At 42.9% G+C, this 19,842-nt stretch overlaps 2 protein-coding genes across 8 annotated transcripts; both read right to left on the bottom strand.

Annotated features, from left to right (window-relative positions):
- Positions 1-221: 221 nt before the first annotated feature.
- On the bottom strand, positions 222-611 carry LOC120109632 (uncharacterized mitochondrial protein AtMg01250-like). The gene has a single exon (XM_039123634.1). It carries the CDS (start codon positions 609-611, stop codon positions 222-224), a length of 390 nt encoding a protein of 129 aa, XP_038979562.1.
- A 4,536-nt stretch (positions 612-5,147) lies between these two features.
- Positions 5,148-19,814, bottom strand: LOC103699497 (vacuolar protein sorting-associated protein 22 homolog 1). 7 transcript variants are annotated; one of them, XM_026801914.2, is made up of 9 exons: positions 19,511-19,814; positions 18,871-19,176; positions 12,218-12,285; positions 11,937-12,047; positions 9,156-9,291; positions 7,965-8,119; positions 7,670-7,777; positions 5,740-5,829; positions 5,148-5,632 (listed from the first exon to the last, which is right to left on the bottom strand). In XM_026801914.2, exons 3-9 carry the CDS (start codon positions 12,266-12,268, stop codon positions 5,516-5,518), a joined length of 768 nt encoding a protein of 255 aa, XP_026657715.2. In that variant the 5' UTR covers positions 12,269-12,285; positions 18,871-19,176; positions 19,511-19,814; the 3' UTR covers positions 5,148-5,515. The 7 variants fall into 7 exon arrangements, with proteins under 7 accessions (XP_026657715.2, XP_008779749.2, XP_008779739.2 ...); XM_008781527.4 differs by having other exon boundaries at positions 12,218-12,289; positions 18,871-19,179; positions 19,511-19,813; XM_008781517.4 differs by having other exon boundaries at positions 12,218-12,289; positions 19,511-19,813.
- Between the last annotated feature and the right edge of the window lie 28 nt (positions 19,815-19,842).

Here is a 19,842-nt window from a genome sequence, read left to right as displayed (position 1 = left end):
ACAATAGTGTTGGACAGTGGGTACACCAGAATCAAATTGAGAATAGACCGTACCAAGGTGATTTTGCCCATCATCGAAAGAGCGCCTGACTGCCACCTCTCAAGCCTTTGCCTCATGCTTTGTTCAATGGTAGTGCAATCCGACCTGCAGAGGCATCGACTAGTGATGGGCACCCCCAAATATCTTAAGATACCCTCCTGCTAGCTCACATATAGCAATTTCTAAATGGTGGTCATGAGCCGCGGCTTGATCTTCGAACTGAAGTAGATGATTGACTTAGTTAGATTGATCTGCTGCCCAAAAGCTATGTAGTACTCCTCCAAGATCCTCCAAATCTCTAGTGTAGATTGCCTCGTAGCCCAGGCCAGAAGCATACAATCATCAACAAGTAGGATGTGCGAAATTATGACGAAATCCGGCACAGACCTATAGGCCTCCAGGACCTGAGACACTGAAGTTGTCCGGAGGGCTCTAGACAAAGCATCAGCACAGATGATGAAGAGGAATGGAGAAAGTAGATAACCTTGTCGAAGCCCGATCGAAGACTCGAAGAATAGTATAAGCGTGCTATTCACCAGTATGACGAAGGAAGGAGCCTGAACATAACCCATGGTCTATCTGACCCATGTCTTGTGAAAACCGAAGCTCTCCAAGGAATAAATCAAGAAACACCAACTCATATAATTGTAGGTCGTCTACATATCACGATTGACTCTCATCAAGCTCTTTCGGCATGGGGCTCTCTGGAGATCAAATATGAACTCCTAGGCAATAAGGACATTGTCAGAGATACTGTGACCCCCAAAGAAGGCTCCTTGCTTAAGACTAATGAGCTGGGGTAGGATTTTCCTCAATCTAGATGCCAGGATTTTCCCAATGGCTTTATGCAAAGTGGTGTATAGATTGATCGCTCTATAATGGCCCAGCTCCATAGCATTCTGTTTCTTCGAGATTAGAGTGATAAAGGTCCTCTTCTAGGCCCTAGGCATCAAGGTCGTCCTAAAAAATTGTTGGATGGCTGCAGTCACCTCCTACCGGATAATAAACCAATATCTTCTGAAAAAAAAGGAGAAAATCTATTCGGCCTTAGGGCCTTATCCTCGGCCAAAGACCAAATAGCCAACTAGACTTTCTTAGCTGAAATCGGGTTGACAAGGACAATATTCTCCTTCTTTGACACCTTCTCTATCAATGCTGGCCTGAAAAATGACCAACTACTGCTAAGTCGAGCCATCCATCTCGATCTAAAAAATTGTAGAAGCTCCCTACTGATAGTATTAGAGTCATTTGTCATCTGACCACTGTTATCCTTGAGGCTTCTGATTCCGTTTCTCTATCTCTTAATGATCGTCGATTGGTGAAAAAAATCTGGTGTTTCAATCCCCCTCTGAAATTCACCGTACCTTCGATTTCTACTGCTAAAGGATCTCCTTCTGATGAAGAAGCGAGTGATGCATGGTTAACTATGCCTTGGGCTCCACCAACTCCCCCTCGAACAGGCATCCACTCTGCTCCCCTCTAGATTGGAGGTTGGCAATAGAAGCTTCTTCCTCCTCCATTCTCCTGAAAATATTGCCCATCTCCTGATTCCACTTTCGTAGTTGGCATTTGGTCAGCTTTAGTTTGTGAGTAACTCCATACATGACATCGCCTCGCATGGCCATGTGCCAAGTGTCCCGTACAATATCCCATAACTGCAGATAGGAGAGCCAAATCTTCTCGAACTAAAAAAGACTTCAACATGGGGTAGAGGATGAAGTACTTAACTAGGATGGGGCAATGGTCTGAAGCGATGCATGGAAGGTGACACACATGATAATTCGGAAAGAGCTAAATCCATCTGGCTGAGGTGAGAACTCTATCAATTCTCTCTTAGACCCTCGCTCGGCTCATACGGTTATTGCACTAGGTGAATCTCAGCCCTGTGAATCCAAGATCAACCAGGTTGTTAGCTGTGTTAAATTCATAAAACTCTCTGACCTCAATCTTGCTAATGAAAGGCTTGCCCCTCCCCCTATTTCTCCTGAGGGCCATCTATACAGTTGAAGTCACCTACACTATAGTAGGAAAACCCTGTTGAACCAGGTTGCCACCTCGCCCCATAACATTCGACGCTTCCTACAGTTAGTGCTAGCATAAAAAACAGATAAAATCCAAGGAGGCCCATTTCTTTTAGAAATCATCATGATAATCACCTGTTGGTTACAATTATGAAAGATGTCAACGTTGCAGCTACCTAATCTCCAAATCACAACAATACCACCTGACAAGCCTTGAGACTCCACTACATAGAAGCCCCAAGAGATAGAAAAGGAGCGTTTGACATGTTGAAGACTCCAGCCCGAGAGACAAGTCTCAAATAAGACACACACCTTAGGATCATGCTGATGCACCAGCCTTCAGAAGGCAGTGCTAAAGGAGGCTTTTCCTCCCCCTACAATTCCACATGAAGATCTTCATTCTGCAGAGTGGAGATTGCCTCAGGCCTCTCTGTCAGCCTCCGTCCATGGCTCACCCGCCGCCACATCTTCCCTTGGCTCATCTTCCAAAATTGAGCCCAATACTGCAATCTTTAGCTGGTGGACTGCTAAGCCCTAGTCATCTTGAGTCAGGCCCAACCCATCCCCCATCATTCTTGATATCATCCTCACCCGTTGCCGGTCCACCAGAAATTGCGATGTCTGGGGTGAGATGGCCTTGCACCTCCCCAACTTGGCCGCCCACATCACACGTTGAAGCCTCCCTGTCGGCGACTGAAACTCCTCCGAATGGCTTCGATGTCCTTGATTCAACCGTTGACAATAGAGCAAGAACCAAACTTTGTGATGGAATATCACTAGCTGCGACCTCCTAGTCAGATGCAACACCTCCTCCCAAGGCCCTTGCCTCCTCATGCCTGACCATCTGGGATGGAGGGGTGCACTCATCATTGATGGGGATCGCTATCCCACTTCGATGGTGAGGATCTCACACTCGTGGGTGGGGAGCCGGGCTAGGATTGTGGGATCCCTAACTCCACCGGCCCATTGCACCCATGCATGATAGATAGGCTCCTAGCTCAGTTGAGTGGGCTAGAGCTGGACTTAGCCTCCAACATCACCGCATCGGCCTGCTGCCCTCTAGCTCGGCCCAACAGGCCTCTCCTTGGGCCCGACCCACATCGCTGCATGGCTCGAGGCTTGAATGAGGGATGGTGCTTGGATGACTCACCCTTTCGACGATTTGCACCAAGTCGCCTGCTTGAACCCCCTTCTCTGGTGATCTCCTTCGGGCCACCTTAGTAGGTTTTTGCCAGCCATCTGAATCTAGCGGTGAATTGGGTGAGCTCGGCTTGTTTCGTATGGAACTCGGGCTTGACTGGGAGGAAGCCGGCTTGGATGCCGACTCAGGAATGAACTTAGCCGCCTTCTTCGAGCGCGTCCCGCTCTTGGAAGCCCTAGGTTGCTAGATTCCGGATGTGGCAACTATGGACTAGAAATGGGGCGTTGCTCCCCGCCAACTGCCTCCTCCTTCGCCTGATTCGAGGCCTCTAGAGGAGTCTCCACCACCATCAGGGTTGGAGCCGCCCTCCAACGCCCCCTCCGCCGGTGCTGGCATGAGATGAGGGTGTTGACACTCTTTTTCTTTGTGGCCAATCCTGCCACATAAGTAGCAAAAAATCGACAACTTCTCGTATATGAACATATGCCAGAACATCCAAGATCTTCCTTGATGAAGACCCCTGACTTGAGTGGATCAAGGGCGTTTAACTCCAGCTTAACCCTAGCAAAACTGAGCTTCCATTACTGATCTGTGAAGTCCTCCAAAGCCAATGACCAACTAGCCGCCGCAATGTCTAAGTCCGCCGCAATGTCTAAGTTTGACCCCTCCCAATACTCTAGAGGAAGACATGAGAGGCGGAGCTAGACCACGACCCTGTTCACCACATTCGTGCCCAGGACGAAATCTGGCACCTATTTTTCTATTGCTAGCAATTGGCCTACCACCAGCCAAGGGCCACTGGCCAAGGCCGTATTCCAATCTTCTTCACACTTGAACTGGAATGCATGGTGATCCTATGACATCAAAAATGATTCAACATTGTACTCAAATTTCTTCTTAAACTTCAACTCTCAAGCGACTCACTCCGCTGGAACTCTCTGGGCAAGGTTGTGAACAATGATTGTTGTCGATTTCCCATATCTTTCTAGATGCTTTCATTCTCTCCAACGGTAGTTTGAGAACCTCCGAGAAGTGTCATTGGAGGTCCTCGAGCTCCTCCAAGATCTTATGATTGATCCACACTAGCTGCTAGGAGAATTTTCGAACCACAGTCGACCATGAGAGATTTGTCTCCACTCTTCTTGGAAGGGGCTGATCCTCACTGCCAGTCGATCCTTTGCTAGGTCTCTACCATCGATCCTCACTATTGGAGTAGAGATGATCACGGACCTTCTGGCCCGCCCAGCCGGGTCCGGAATTTTTCGGCCTTGGGCATTAACAAAAAAGCCCATGGGTCGGGCCTGGGCAGGAAAAGCGGCCCGACCAAAAAATCGGACCGGGCCTGGGAACTTTTAAAAATGGCCCGGCCCGTGTTTTATATATAAGGTAGAAAAATGCATACAATTTTAGAGAGCCCAATAGGCTGTTGGGTCATTCTGGTCCATTTCCAGATTCCAAACAAAGAAAAAATCAGACCTATCGGATCGGGCCTGGAACCAGATTTATAAAATTAGGTCGGACCTGGACAAAATTTAAGCCTGACAGTTGGACCGAGCCAGGCCTGGACATAGCCATCGGGCCTAATTTCTGTTGTAAAATCCGACCCGAATTTTGATCAGGTCTATACTGAAGGACCGCACCAGCCACTCTCGTACTCTAATCATGCATCCACCTCCGCTCACCAGCCATTCTAGAAAAAGCCCCAATTACTGCACGAAGATTAAAGCAGAATCCCAGATCGTCGATCGCCTTGGAGAACATACCTTTTCCCATACTATCATGGCTCTTCTATTGATGGTTAAAATCTGTGAACAACAATTTTTCTTTTTATCCCTTTTTCTAACTATCATTTATTTCAGTCCACAATTTATGATCTGCGTACAATATAAGTTATGAAATTATGGACAAGATAGACATAAATTAAGACATATATCGGGATCTAGAAGGAAGACAACATGACTATAATCCCTCAATAAAATGGTTGCACGACCAAGACATATAAAGAATTTTCCCACATAAACAATCAGATAAGATAAAACAAAAACTATTTAAAGCGGACCAATGTTACAGATCCATCATCAGTTCTTATATGCAAAAGTTTTATATTAATACATTCAACGCAAACAACCAGAGTCCAGACAACAACGACCGGTCAAAAAAGCGACCTTTTTTTTCTTCTTTTTTTTTTTTTTTCTTTTTTTTTTCCCTCCGACCAATGCGGTCGGAGATGATGAAAACACTTGTGGAACCCACCACTTCAGGTTGTCGATGGACTTCGCGACGGAACAACGCGGTCCCACCCCCTGAGCATCAACTATGAGGATGATCTCAACCCCTCAGCTCCCAAGGCTGCAGAAATGGGAGCTACACAAGGAAACCAATACCGGCGCTTCCCATCTCTATGACCATCATCAATCATGGCGAGACCCTCCTGTTTTGATTCGATAGAACATATGATAAGGAGTCATCATAAATAACTGAGAAGGGAAAACCCAAAAAAAAAAAAGGACTTGGTCAATCTATCGAAGCAGTGCTCACTTCTAGCAAAGTTTCGAGGGCATCGATTGCACGACCCGAGGGCCAGGAATGTGTCTTCTCGATCTCCTCTACGGTCACATAGCCTTGGGCCTACAAAAGCATATAAATTTCATGACAGCAGCCACAGATGACAGGAGTCCAGCCCATAACATTATTAAATAACAACTTCCTATCAATGCATTACAATCAACCACAAAATGAAGTCAGTTTGAATCTTATCATTAGCGAACAACTAACATAACAATGATTCTAAAGCAAGTATAGAATCAAAATGGAATATTATATGCCAAAAGGTTCCCAATTACTTTCCCTGTAGGCCTGAAGAGGTTTGAGAACAACAAACATCAATAGAAAATGCAAATTAAGTTTTTTTTTTTTTTGAATCATAAGAATCATTAGGTTTGAGAACAAAAGATGCAGAATATGACATTAGATGCCATCTTTAACCTAATTAACCCATTAAAAAAAAAATTCTTAAGGAAGATCCTTGACCATGGATTAGGTGCACAGTACTTATTCTGATGATAGCTTGCAACATGGTACAGAAGCTCGATGCTGCCGTATTGTGCTCGTCGGACCATACTGGTCTGTGTGACAACATCGACATGGACTATGTTTTTTTTAAATGGGTCCTGGCATGACTCTGCACATAATTAACATGGCATGGCATAGCAAGCAAGCATACCATACTCACCTATGACCAGCATGGCTACAATGTTTGATGCTAGATCCTTGAACTTGACTAGAAACTTTTCCAATCACTAGCCTCCTTATAAGGTGTGAAGAGATCAAAAAAATAATAAGGGGCTTTATCCACACTGTATAAAGCTTGGATTTAAAAAAATGGAAAATAGAAAATGAATCAAGATGGTATTTGCATGCATCAGATATACTTGTTATGCATGAAGTAAAAATAACGAAGAAGAATTTTCTAAGAAAATGAACAAAAATAAGGAAAGAAAGAAACTTGTATTAATATAGGATCTAGACTTGTCACATGGACGCAGGATTTAATGCTTATGACTGGACTGAGAAGAATCGGTTCATTACACCAAAGTCCCTGTTGAATTGGAATTTTTGCCATAGGGCACTTCCAAGTATTGGAAATTCATTCTATCAACCTTTTGAACACATCAATCTCTTCCGTGTTAGTTTTCCAGGTAAATTGAATATGTAGAACTTATGAATTAGCGCATGAAGATGTGAAAAATCAACTAGTGCACACCTGCCCATCAACTCTTTCAGTAACGACAATATTGTTTTTAGTAGAGTCTAGTTCAACTTAAACCCAGAAGATCCAGATCTTCTACACATGTAGATGAAAATTCTTACAACATGCCAACATAACATTGCCACAATTCTTCTCTCAAAATGTTGAGGCAATTATAGTAATAAAATATACTGTTATGCTATGCCAGTCAAACTATTTAAAAATTTACAGATAGACATTTTTTTGCCGTAGGAAGTTGAAGAGAGGGCCAATATGGCATTAGTTAAATTCCAACAGATCTTATACCCTAAACTTGTCACTATAAATTTTAAGATAGCGATGATGATAATTTCTCAATTTTGTTTGCTTCAAGGATGATCACATCTGCATTTCTTTCCCATCAATGTTTTCTTTTACCCTTCCTTTTCTTTCATTGCTTCTTTTCTTTTTAGGTAATAAGCAACTTGCTGAAGTCAGTACAAAGAGTAAAATGACTTGAAAGGTTTAAGAACTCCAAGGCCAGAAGGTAAGAAAACTACAAACGACAAAGTCTAGGTTGAGAGGTAGCGTTACAGAGACGTACACAAATGCAACAAAAAGGCATCTCAACATACCCCCCTGAGCCCCATGAAATCCAATTCGTAGCTTTAAGAATATACCACAAGAGTTTAACAGGATAATTATATACCAGCAAGAGTACTTGTAAAACAAAAAACATACCTGAGCCACTTCAAGAATTTCATTATGATCTTTGTTCAACTCAGTAGGAACTGACCGGACAAGCTTTTTCTTCCCAACAGTAATTACTTCAAAACCACTACCGAGGACCTGAAAGTTCATATATCAAGCATCAACACCACCTAATGGGGAAATACATGTCGTGGAAGAAGATTATAAGAATCTACTTTAATTTAAGTTGTAAAAAGTGATACTTAAAAAGAGGGAATTGTTACCCAGTCTCCGAAAAATGCTTCATTACACAGATAGTATAGACATTAAATCTTCTGTTTAATACCTTTAACTTACTTATAGCACGCAAGCAGTCATCCTCCGATACTGCTTCACGAGCGGTTTTTCGCCTCTGACACAGAAGACTGCAGAGCTCCTGCAAGTTGATTAAACCTCCATTGTGTGATCTGGTTGCCAAACAAATCTCAACTATCTGAACCCCTGCCTCATCAAATTGGTTAATTAGAAAAGAAATTGGATGCTAAAAAGTCAAATATGATACACAAGTATGCCACCTTTGTGGTCTGAGATTCACAATAAATAAACAACAAATCTGAATCTACATATGTACAACTTTTGAAGGAAGAAGACATCTGTAGAGTGGAAATTGTATGTGTCAGGAGGTGAGTCATATGCTTATCTTCTCACAACAGATGGAGAGCAACCATATACAATTGAAAGGAAATTGTTCACGTTAGCTTGTTAGGGATCGGGAGATGATGCATTTAGGAGTAAGAAACTCTGCTCAGATGAAAACCTATATCAAGCTGGGGAAAATAATCTAGAATTTTGAATTAAAATGGAGAAGAAATGAAGAGAATTATTCCTGGTAGAATTGCCTTTAGTTGAGGTAGATCCTGGGACCCCAGTGCACAACCAAGTGATTCCCTTTACATGGATAATCCAGATTTGACTTTTCTCTGCCAGAAAATATGATTCAAGTCTATGTTGATACCTTTGAAACCAAGTAGGGTTGCATATAAATACCCAGTATGCATAAATCCCAAGCCAAGTATCATGAGAAACCTTGCAACCAAAGGATATAAGAGGGCAGTTCAAGGTTCTGATGTTTTTCACCAAAACATAGAAGACCATTTATCTAAACTAAAGAATAACAAAGCCTTCTCTTAATCTTCTAAGAAAAAAAAAAGTATTCATCTAACATATGGTAAAAAAGGTTGAATGTCCCTCATCAGTATGGGTCCAATGAAGTTAATTTTGACAATACAGACAACACTATGCATAAAGAAAGCAACACTATGCATAAAGAAAGAGTATGAAAAACTAATATGCAACCTCTCTCTTGTAAAATGAAATCGAAATATATAAACAAAAGCCATCATCAAAAAATGAAGAGCAAAAATGATTAAATTAGAATGAAAACTACGTATAATTAGAATGAAATCTTTTCAAACTTGTATGAATGCTAAAGAAAACAATAATTTCAAGAAATATGAAGATAGGGATTAATACCAACCAAGCTCATAGTAGAAGTCGCCAATCCCTAACAACTCTGCCCAAAATCCTTTGTTAGAAGCTAGGGGATCCACTCCAACTTTAGCACACATCTCATGGAACTGTGTTCTGAACGTAGGGTTTTTACGGATGTCATTCTGCACTGCTCGAATAAATTAGTACATACTTACATACTGACTGCCCGAATAAATTAGTATATATATATATATGTATATAGGAAATCCTGACATCCAATGTAATGCTTTAAGCATTTTCACATTTGAATATATAGCCAACTCTCAAAAGTTCATTCTCCTGAAATAATGGGTATTATATGATCATCAACAATGATAATGCCAGGCTGTGAAAGGCAAAACAAAGCAAGATGAATTATTTTGATCCCAATCATTAACTTGTTAAGTATCATCACAGTATCATTATATTAAATAAAAATTAAATTTACAACTTGTTTGAATTTTTGGCTGTCTCTGCACTTAGTCAGAGCTCTTGCAAGTTCATTCAAACAACTATGTTGATGAAGCCCGTTACCTTGACAAGAAATTTAGAATAAGAATGCCAAAATCCTCGTTTCCAGTTGGCATATTCATGACAGAACATGATTAAAGCATTTATTGTTTATTTTCTCAACCAGTATATACACTATCTAGGTTACAAAATCTCCAAACCTCCTTTGATTGAATATCATCCTTTTACTGCAACTGCCTTGTCTGTTAAGGGAAAGTCTCCCTAAGTGTGGAAGCTTCAGCATGTGATTTTATCCTATCAAAGACAAGGTATATAATGGTCGTAGTACACACTACAAATGTCGAAAATCAGCGAATGTAGCATGCATGGGATAGAAAATGGTGGTGAAACTTTTCAATAAGGCAGGGAAAAGTCAATTGATGGGATGGCACGTGAGGCATAGTCTCCAACCCAACTTCACATTAGGTAAACAGAGTACGATTGATTTGCTGGCAAAATGAAAGTTCCTATTTAAATTAAATGACTGCATCTCCTAGTTGTAAGTTGTCACCCTAACCATAGCCACAGGACCATCGCAGCACACAAATGACACCAACCTAAGATGTAAAAACAAATTTTTTAGGGTCTTAGAACCTTCCAAACGATATACCCCCTTTCTTTGAAGCAACACTGATCACTCTCCAAGCTGCAAATGTGTAAAAGCTTATCCTCACTCTAGGAGCCACCCACACGAAACCAAGCAAATCAGTGCACTACATTATTCCATCTCCAAATTTCAGCATTGCCTTGTTCAGCAAAATAGTTACTTCCCTGTACAAGACAGATCAAGCATTCTCAAGGTTCATAATACAACTAATCAAGGTATGCAATACTGGTACTGGCACCCATTCTAGTTGGCCGGTACGATACTGTGCCATTCCATTCCAGCATGTACCGACAAAGCGAGAGCCAATGAGGAAGGGAAGAGGCAGAATGAGAGAGAAGAAGAGAGAGAGAGAGAGAGAGAGAGAGAGAGAGGAAAGAAGGGAGAGGGGGAGGGCAGGAGGAGGCCTGTCGACTTTACTTAAAAATTGCAAAATAAAAAAAGTCCCTCCCCCCCCAGCCTCTGTTTCATTCGAAACAAGGGAATCTGGAGTAGAAGCCCTCTTTCAATCCTCACGTCCCTCCCTCTCTCCTCTCCTCTCCTTCTCCCTCTCCCCCTCTCTCATCGGCTTTTCGAATTGAGGGGTGAAACCGTGCCGGTCCGCCCTCGGTACACCACGAACTGGGCGGTTCAGGGCGGTACAACAAACCATGCAACTAATACACAATCAATAGTACAATGTAAACCACAACCCATATTATTATGAATGTATATTTAGTTAATTTGATAGTCTAATAAGATGATAGAAGGAATGAATGATGCAATGCACTCTGAAAATTTCCATGACAAGCCAATATTCACTTGCCTAGCTTGCATGATAACAAAGAGAAGCGAGGACCATATACATTTCGGTAAACTTAGCATTATGAATCTCCATTGCGGTCTTCACATTTTATAAGCATTTGTTTCAAAAGATATACAAACAAGTGATAGCACTCCCTCTAAGCATTGAAAAAACTTGTCCATAAGTTCTAGATATGCATAAAATGGAGTGTGCGCATTGTTTATGGTACCCAACCTTCTACCTGCATGATGGACATCATGGCTAAAATCAACTCTACCAAGTGTTGATCATGGAAAAAAAATCATACTATTGTTTCTCTTTCTTGAAATTATATTTATGTCATTAGCATCACAAGGACCACAAAATGGGTTTCAGGTCAGTGTTTCTTAAAGTGCTAAGTGTCAACCAACTCCAATTGTCTTGCAAGGAAAATTATTATTTGTTTTGTTTCTTCATACACATCTCCTAACCATGAACTTATTGTTAAACAACTAGGAAGTATTGGCACTAAGAAAGAGATTATATATCATATTTCTGATATTATCTTAACTTTCCACTCAGTCTTTTCCCACTTTCTCGCAAAACTACTGTTTTTAGCCCTTACCACGTTTGTCTCAAATACCAGCCATATTTGATGCAACTAACCATCCAAACACAACCATATAACTGGTCATTCAATTTTGGAAGCAAAGATGATGTGAGACTGGTCATTCATTTTTTGAAGCAAAGATGATGTGAGAATAGGCAATAAAGCAATGGAACCATTCATCTGAAGCCTCACAAGAAGCCAGACATATAAAGACTTGCATAAACATAAGCAGTTGCATCCACATGCAACAATATCACATAAAAAAGCTAAAGGAAAAGGTAAACTAAAGCCAATTTCTTACCTTGTGTTTGCGAGCAAATTCTTCTAATTGAGATCGAAATGTTGCAAGCTGTTCTTTCATGAGATCTGTTCTTATCTTGGCTACATTTTCGCCAACCAATCGATATTGATCCTAAGAATATTGATTAAAACAGACACAGTGGCGATGAAATATCAAACGAATTGGAAATCAAGAATAGTGCCAAAGGACTAGATTGAAAAAAAAAAATCAATCTCTTATAAAAAATAAACAACAAAAGAAATAATGTGGGACTAATAATGAGGGAAATTTTGAAAATTTACCCGAGCAGCAGCTGCACTTTGCAAACCAGAAATTCCAGGCCTTCTCCTCATGGTTCTTAATCAGCACACTTACTAAATTCAGAAATGAAAGTATTTCAATAACTTTATGTGAAATTTGTTTGGAACATCCAAATGTAATCTGAAGAACTCCACAAAACTAACTGACTTTTAATGTAAATTAATACATATAGGACGATGAGGCATATGGTACATGTGAACAAAAGAGACTAGCAAGTTGATGTCAAGAAGCAACTCATAACACTATAAGCTTTAAATGCAAAACTAAGGAAGCTACTCAGATGAATGCAACATGTGCATTGGATGGACCATACGTGCAACAAAAGCTTAGGGTGCAACGCACCAGCTAGCTACCATCTAGCAACCAAGCGCAAGGACTTCTTTGCACATAAGTGCCATCATATGCACAAAAAATGCACATACAAGTGGTGTGACTACTGGGTCACCAGATGGGTCGGCAGCCCATCTGGAGACCACCACCTCCGGCTTCAGCGAGGCGGAAGAGGGTCCAACTGCCAGGCGGAAGGGTGGTACAGCTGCTTAGCCGCTAAAGTGGTTACCACCGCCCTCGAAATTCTCCTATTTGTAAGACCCTCTCACCGTTCTCCTCCTTCTTCCTCAGGGATTCCTTGAACCAGCAACGGAGGCGCTGGAGCAGGGGTCATTGCAGTTCATCCCCGGAGCTAGGTAAGCCCCCCTGATCATGTTATTATTTTTTTCTGCTTTCCTCTTCCCTGTTTCCGAAATGAAACAGAGAGACTCCTTGGCTCTCGGCCGCTGCCTGCTCTCGGGCGGGGGCTGTAGTCAGGTCGGAGTCCCATCCCCTTCTTTCTTTTCAATGGGGCAGAGGGCCTCAGTGAAGAGAAGAAGGGAGATGGAAAGAAAAGATGGAGAAAGAAAGAAAGCAAGAAGAAGGGAGGGAAGAGGGGACTCACCCGTGTGTGGCCGCGAGTATCGCTGGCGTCACGGGGAGTGGCCACGGACGTCGTAAGAGCCGCCGGCCTTGGCTTGGTCGCGCGCACAGGCCACGGACATCAGTTTGATGGAGGGCGGCTTTCGGCCTCAAGTCACCACACCAAATCCTTGCCTCGCGCTTCTTGCGCGCACCTCGTTAAGTTGCTGATTTGGGCTGATGCGGGTAACGTCAGTTGATATCCACTCCTTTGGATGGTCTCGGATACAAGTCAAGGGGTGGGCCTATTGGCTGCAGCTTGGCCCGACCCTTAGCTTGTTGCAAATGAAAAATGCACTCCTTCAAATGGTTAGGGAAATCAAGACAAGGGGCTAGTCTACTGGTTGCAGCTTGATCCGTCCTCTGGCTTGAAAGAGACAACACAACAAGTATGGACACAAGTATAAGATAGAGGAATGCTTGATGGTTGCTTCTATTCCCAAAGTAAAGAACATACAAAGATCTAGTGGAAACTATGATTGGTCTCCACTAGCCCAAGTCCAAGAACAAGTTCAAGGACCGAATACAATAGGCGTAAGCCTTCCCAAGCCAAAGGATGAAATACAAGAAGAGAATACTAGTCCAAAAGGCCCTCTCCCAACTTCTCTCAATGCATACTTATAGGCTCTTCATGGGGGGACAAACCATTAAGGAAAGGTGGCTAATAGACTGGCCTAAGCCGGCTGAGGTGTGGCATAGGCCGGCCATGGCTGTCCAAAGCTGCTGGTGGCTGGGCAGGCCTTTGGCTGGCTTGCTGGAGGCTATGGCATTGTCCTTGGCATGGCTGGCAGCAGGGCTGGCGGGCAGAAGGGCTAGGCAGGCGGCTGGCAGGGCCTGGGCACGGCTGGTCTGAGTGGCCTGATCGGCCACAGGCCCTGCAGGGCTCTGGGCCACTGGCCTGGGTGCTGGGGCGCGCGGCAGGAGGCGTTGGGCGCACGACAGTGGGGTGGCAGCAGGTCTGGAAGCACGACAGCAGGCGCCTGGCGCGCGGCAGGCTGCCCAGCAGGGCGCTGGCGCGCGTGGACGACCGTGGCAAGCCGCTATCGCGCGCGCATGCGAGCGCGGTCGGCCGCAGGCGCGCGTGGGCCGACAGGCGCCGCGTGGCCGTACTGTTGGAGGGTGGCTTTCGGCCCCAAGCCACCACACCGAGCCTTGCACGTTCGCTTCTTGCGGATGACTTAAAGTTGTAGGAAAAGGGGCCGAGCGGGTAACGCCGTGATAGTTTGAGCTTGCTTGCGCCACGGTGTACCAAGCTCTTAAGTGACCATGGGAACCAAGGCAAGGAGAGGGTCTACTGGTTGCAACTTGATCCGACTCTTGACTTGAGAAGAAAACAATCAAACTCAAGAGGATATTTGTAGAGATGTTTAGAGGAACACTTGATTGATTCTATTTTCCAAAATGAAGCTTACAAGCAAAATATCTAGAGGAAACTATGATGGATTTTCCGTAGCCCAAGTCTTGGACAAACCCCAAGGCCGGCGAGGCCCTACGGCCGGCGAGGTTGGCCAGGCCGAACCTCGCTCGGCCGTGGGCGCACTGGGCGACGCAGGCGCACGAGAGCACGCGGGCACTGTGCGCACCCGACAATGTAGCGGGTGAAGTTCCCCGCCCATGGCATTGTAGTAGGTGAGGTTCTGCATCCCGAACCTCGCCCGAGGCACTATAGCTGGCGAGGTTCTTTGGCATGAACCTCGCTCGGCACACTGTAGCTGGCGAGGTTCTGCGGCCTGAACCTCGCCCGCAGCATGGGTCGCGGCAGAATTTGGCCGCGGTACGGCTCGGGGCTACGTGCGGTGGACTCGGCCAAGGTTGGGCGTGCTCGGCCGAGGCTTGGCATGCATAGCAAGGGTCGACCATGGATGTGCTTGGCCAAATGAAGGACTTGGCTAAGGCTCTCCAAGCAAAGTAGTTGGCCTTAGCTTGACCCTCCGTTGGCCTCTTTATAGTCCGATGCCCTTCTTGGTTGGTGGCGCTTGCGGGGGTCCTCAACACAGCTGTAGGTGCGGCCGAGAGCGCCACGGGCTCGGCCGCGGAAGCTGCCGGCCGTGGCCCAGCCCCTCCCGAGCTCGCCCTCCTCCCTTCACGGAAGAAGAAAGGGAGGAGAAGATTCGGGAGAAAGTTTTGGAGAGAAGAAGAGGAGAAGAAAAAGAAAAGAAAAGAAAAAGAAGAAAAGAAAAGAAAAGAAAAAGAAAAAAAGAGAAGAAAAAGAAAAGAAAAGAAAAGGAAAAGAAAAGAAATACATAAATAAATGGTGAATAATATAGATGTTGAAATAGAATTAGGAGAGAGAGGTCATTTTCAGGATGTACCCCCTCTCTCTACTTGATAAGTAGTTTTGAGTCAAAGAACAGTGGATAATTCACTTTTAATCATTTGATAGGTACGGAGCATTCGTTGGCTGAGATTAGAATTTCGGGAGCGAACCGAGGTAAATAACTCTAGCATAATCTTATTGATTTCAAATCACTGTTTAATTGTAACTATGCAATAAAGAAATATATATTTATTATGATTTATATTAATAAAAGTACGATCAAGCATATGATTGTATGTGATTCATGAATTTGATTAAATAGCATTCTTTCATGAATATGTGATTGAGTATGAATTATGTTTACAATAGATTGCATGAAAAATGAAGTTTGCAGCATGATTATGGATATTACACATTACGATGCCATTATTCATCTTTCAAGGTACTTATGAAGTAAAATTTATGAAAAATATGATATGATTTAAAAACTCTTAGATTGCTATGTATGAACCCGCCAGTGGATAATAGTAGCTCGGCATAGGACCCCCGCCAGCAGATAATAGTAGCTCAGCATAGGAGCCCCGCCAGTGGATAATAGTAGCTCGGCATAGGACCCACACCAGCGGGTAATAGTAGCTCAGCATACGACCCCCGCCAGCGGATAATAGTAGCTAGGCATACGACCCCTGCTAGCAGGTAATAGTAGCTCGGCATACGACTCCCGCCAGCGGGTAATAATAGCTCGGCATACGACCCCCGCCAGCGGATAATAGTAGCTCGGCATACGACCCCCGCCAGCGGATAATAGTAGCTCGGCATACGACCCCCGTCAGCGGGTAATACTAGCTCGGCATACGACCTCTGCCAGTAGATAATAGTAGTTGGTAAAGGTCTTGCTATGAAAATAAGAGCGGCCATAGCTGCACTATCGTCTGAGAGTACGGATTCCAAAGCATGGAATAATGGCAAAGTTTTATGATGCATAGTCATATTTATGAACTCGCATGATTGGACATGCATTTCTTTATGACTGTTTTGAGTATATCATCTATGAAATGCTTTATTTTGCTATACCTGTTATATTCTCCAAATGATGCATTGGCATATAAATTATTATGCTTGATCCAATAAGATAGTACATGATTACTTACCGAGCCGCATAGCTCATATTCCTCCGGTTGTTTTTTTCAGATATATAGGGTTGCTAGGAGCAGAGAGCCTAAAAATTTTTGGGTTGGAAAATTTATTTTGGATGTACAAATTTAGAGCTCTGTATTGTTCCATTTTTGAAAAATACTTAATGAATAAAATGTTACTTTTATATGAATTATTAATGAGGCTTCGTGTTACTGTGGGTAGTAGCTTGTGGTAGCACGACTGTGTCACAAGCCTGATCTAGGGCATGACAAGTGGGGTCCCAATAGGACAAGGATTAAGTCCCTTAAGATGAAGCTTTTTATGTTCTTCTGCCAACTTTCACCAAAAGAGGGGGGAAATCTACCTGTAGACTACTAAATGGAAAGAAGTAAACATATTTATAAAGAGAGCTACAAACAGAAAATAAGTTGTGATTTCTAAATATAAAATTGATCACTAAAGAGAAAACCTATTGTCAAACTGCTCTAGAATATAATCACATGAAGCAAGAGATGGAGCAGGAACAGATTCAATTGCGTAAGTGGTGAGCTTCAAAACTGATGGCCAGTGCAGGAGCCAAAGAATGGTTTTATGCATCTCTTTTCTATTTTACGAACATATCAAATGTTGCCATTTAACAAGGTCACTACCATCTATGTTCAAATGCCACAAACTTGCAAAGGACCAGAAAAAACATAGTCAAACTAAAAAGTGATATCAATACCTTTATGATAACAATAGCTAATCATAAACGAACTAGAAAGCTTGGAACTATTTAGGATTGGGAGCCTATAAAAGTTCCTATAACAGGTGGGGATCATGAGAAAGACTATTACACTTGGTCTTCAAACAATTGCAATAAGAAATTTTGGTGCAATCTCACTTTGTGTTTATCCAAGTCTGTTTGCTAGTAGTGCTGAGTTCTACTCCAGTCTCAACAAGTCAATGTCTAACATGACATGGATTAGATATATCGATCAAGATGGAACAAAGAATCTTTAGTGTCCAATCTTTAGTTATTATCCTTTCTGCTGAGAATTAAGTTCTACATCTCTCTATCTAATGAACTTTCTGTTTCAGTAATAGATTGACCACTCTTCATGGCCATCATTTTAGCAGTTTACCATGACCATCCGGAAGGCACTCCATTGATTGCCGACTCAAGGCTCGTTAATGTTGGTGGTAAATTACAATTTTCTGAGGATGGAAAAAAGTGACAGGCCCCTTTACAATAACAATTAATAGAACTTGTGGAATGAGTTCTTCCGTACTCATGCAAGGTTAAATAACAGCCATTAATTGTCTGTATCGATCTACGCATTTCATCAAATAACTCCATCAGAAAACTAGAGGATTTCATCATTAGAGCTTGCATAGAGCTTAAAACATCATCAGTATTTTATCTATGCAGCAAATATCTAGTTATTGTAGTCAATAACAAACCAAGGACAACCCACAATTCCATTAATGTCAACACTCTACCAAAAAAAACTGCAACCTCCAGCTACCTGCCAACAAATTCATTTGCCAAAAAATCATCAAACCAAGGAACTAGCCTAATCCACAAACAAATCATGAGTTTCTCTGAAAAAACAGCATTCCTCCAAAAGCTCCAATTGTATTCACAGAAAGATGAAGGAAAAAATAATCACATTATGAAGTATCCACAGGAAATGACCCTATGAACTATCCACATTTTATGTGACAAGCATATTTAAGATGATAAACTTAAGATTTTAGTTGTTCTTTTGTTCAAAATTATTGTGCTAAACCATTCATACAACTGACCGGTACTATTTCTTTAAAGAAATGCAAAACCTTGCTCATGCACATCATTAAAAAAATGAAAGAAAAGTTTTATCAACTCCAAATCAATACAATGAATGGAGGGTTATATAGGTAGCCTTATTTATTTAACTTGACTGTTCAAACTCATTGTTTATTGTTATTAGTTCAATGGGAAATTTCAGCAGTCAATATCCATTCTTTCTTGGAAAGAAGGTCCAGTAAATCCATTAGCGAGCTCTTGCATAGCATGCATTTTTCTTTTTTACAAAGGAGAGACTATTTCATGGATTGATGAAGAAAAGTAAGAAAATTTCTGCACAATTCAAAATCTAGGGTCTTTTCTTCTTCTTCTCTTTATTGTTACCACAACATAGCCCCAATTGTAACTCATCATACAAAACTTTTTCCGCAAGAAACTAGAAAAAAAGAAAAAAAAATTCTTTCTTTCAAGAAAAGTTCGTAAATATTGTGATTTGATAGGAGAAAATTAGAGACGTGTACCTCACTTTCAGTCCCCCGTCTCCGACGCTCCCTTTCTTGTTCTTCCTATGCTATTCTGTACGCTTCTATATGTGTGCTCGGGTCGTCCGCTAGCGTTTCCGTGAGGGAACCCGACCTGGCCGTAACCCCTTGAAGACCCGCTTCTTGATTCGCTGATACAGAAGGGGAAGAGCAGCGAACAGATTGCTCGCCTCCTCCCGCGACTGCAGCTCCTCGCCGCGCCGCACCTTAATCACCGTTCTTTCCTATGTTGCGGCCGACAGAGTCCCGCGACCAAACGCTTCCGCGACCCTTCTTTCCTGAAATCTTCTTTGGGGATGATTGATGATATTCACAGAAAAAATCTGTTCAATTCACTAGTTTGATACAAGGATGCTCTGCTACAATATCAGATACTACTCCACATATGAAAGCCCCTTTCTCTTTAAATCCTTATTTTTCACAAGTGACGATCATCATTGTTGACAAAGCATGATCATCATCGAGTTTATCTAACTGAATCGATTCAAGTAAAAATTCCTAAAATTGACCTTCAGCAAATCATCCAAATCAGATTACAGATCCAATATATGAGATATAATACCAAATAATAGTTCAAGCCAGGGATAGAGATGGCTTAGGGCTAGGACTGGAGATCTACCTGAGATGGCAGAGATTTAGATGTGATGACAGAGGAGACGCCGGATTCGTCAGAGATCCAACCGGAGGAAGTTCTCTACCACCGGATCGAGGTGAAGGTCAGCTCAAGCCGGTTCCAGTGGAAGTCTTCCACCGCCGCCGCCTCGCTCAGCAGGCCGCGACTCGGCCTCCAGGAAACTGTTGAAGGGAAGGTGTCGCCGGAGGACGTGGTGCTAGTGCTGCCCGGCGGTGATCTGGGATTCGAACGCCACCCCTTTGGCTTCGGGGTGTGGCTGATTTGAAGGAGTTGGGCTTGGAGAGTGGGAGAAGATACGGGAGGGGATGCGATCAGGC

This window comes from Phoenix dactylifera, chromosome 1, assembly GCF_009389715.1.
Source record: "Phoenix dactylifera cultivar Barhee BC4 chromosome 1, palm_55x_up_171113_PBpolish2nd_filt_p, whole genome shotgun sequence".
Classification (NCBI taxonomy): Eukaryota; Viridiplantae; Streptophyta; class Magnoliopsida; order Arecales; family Arecaceae; genus Phoenix; species Phoenix dactylifera.
This window is presented reverse-complemented; position numbering and strand designations above follow the sequence as displayed.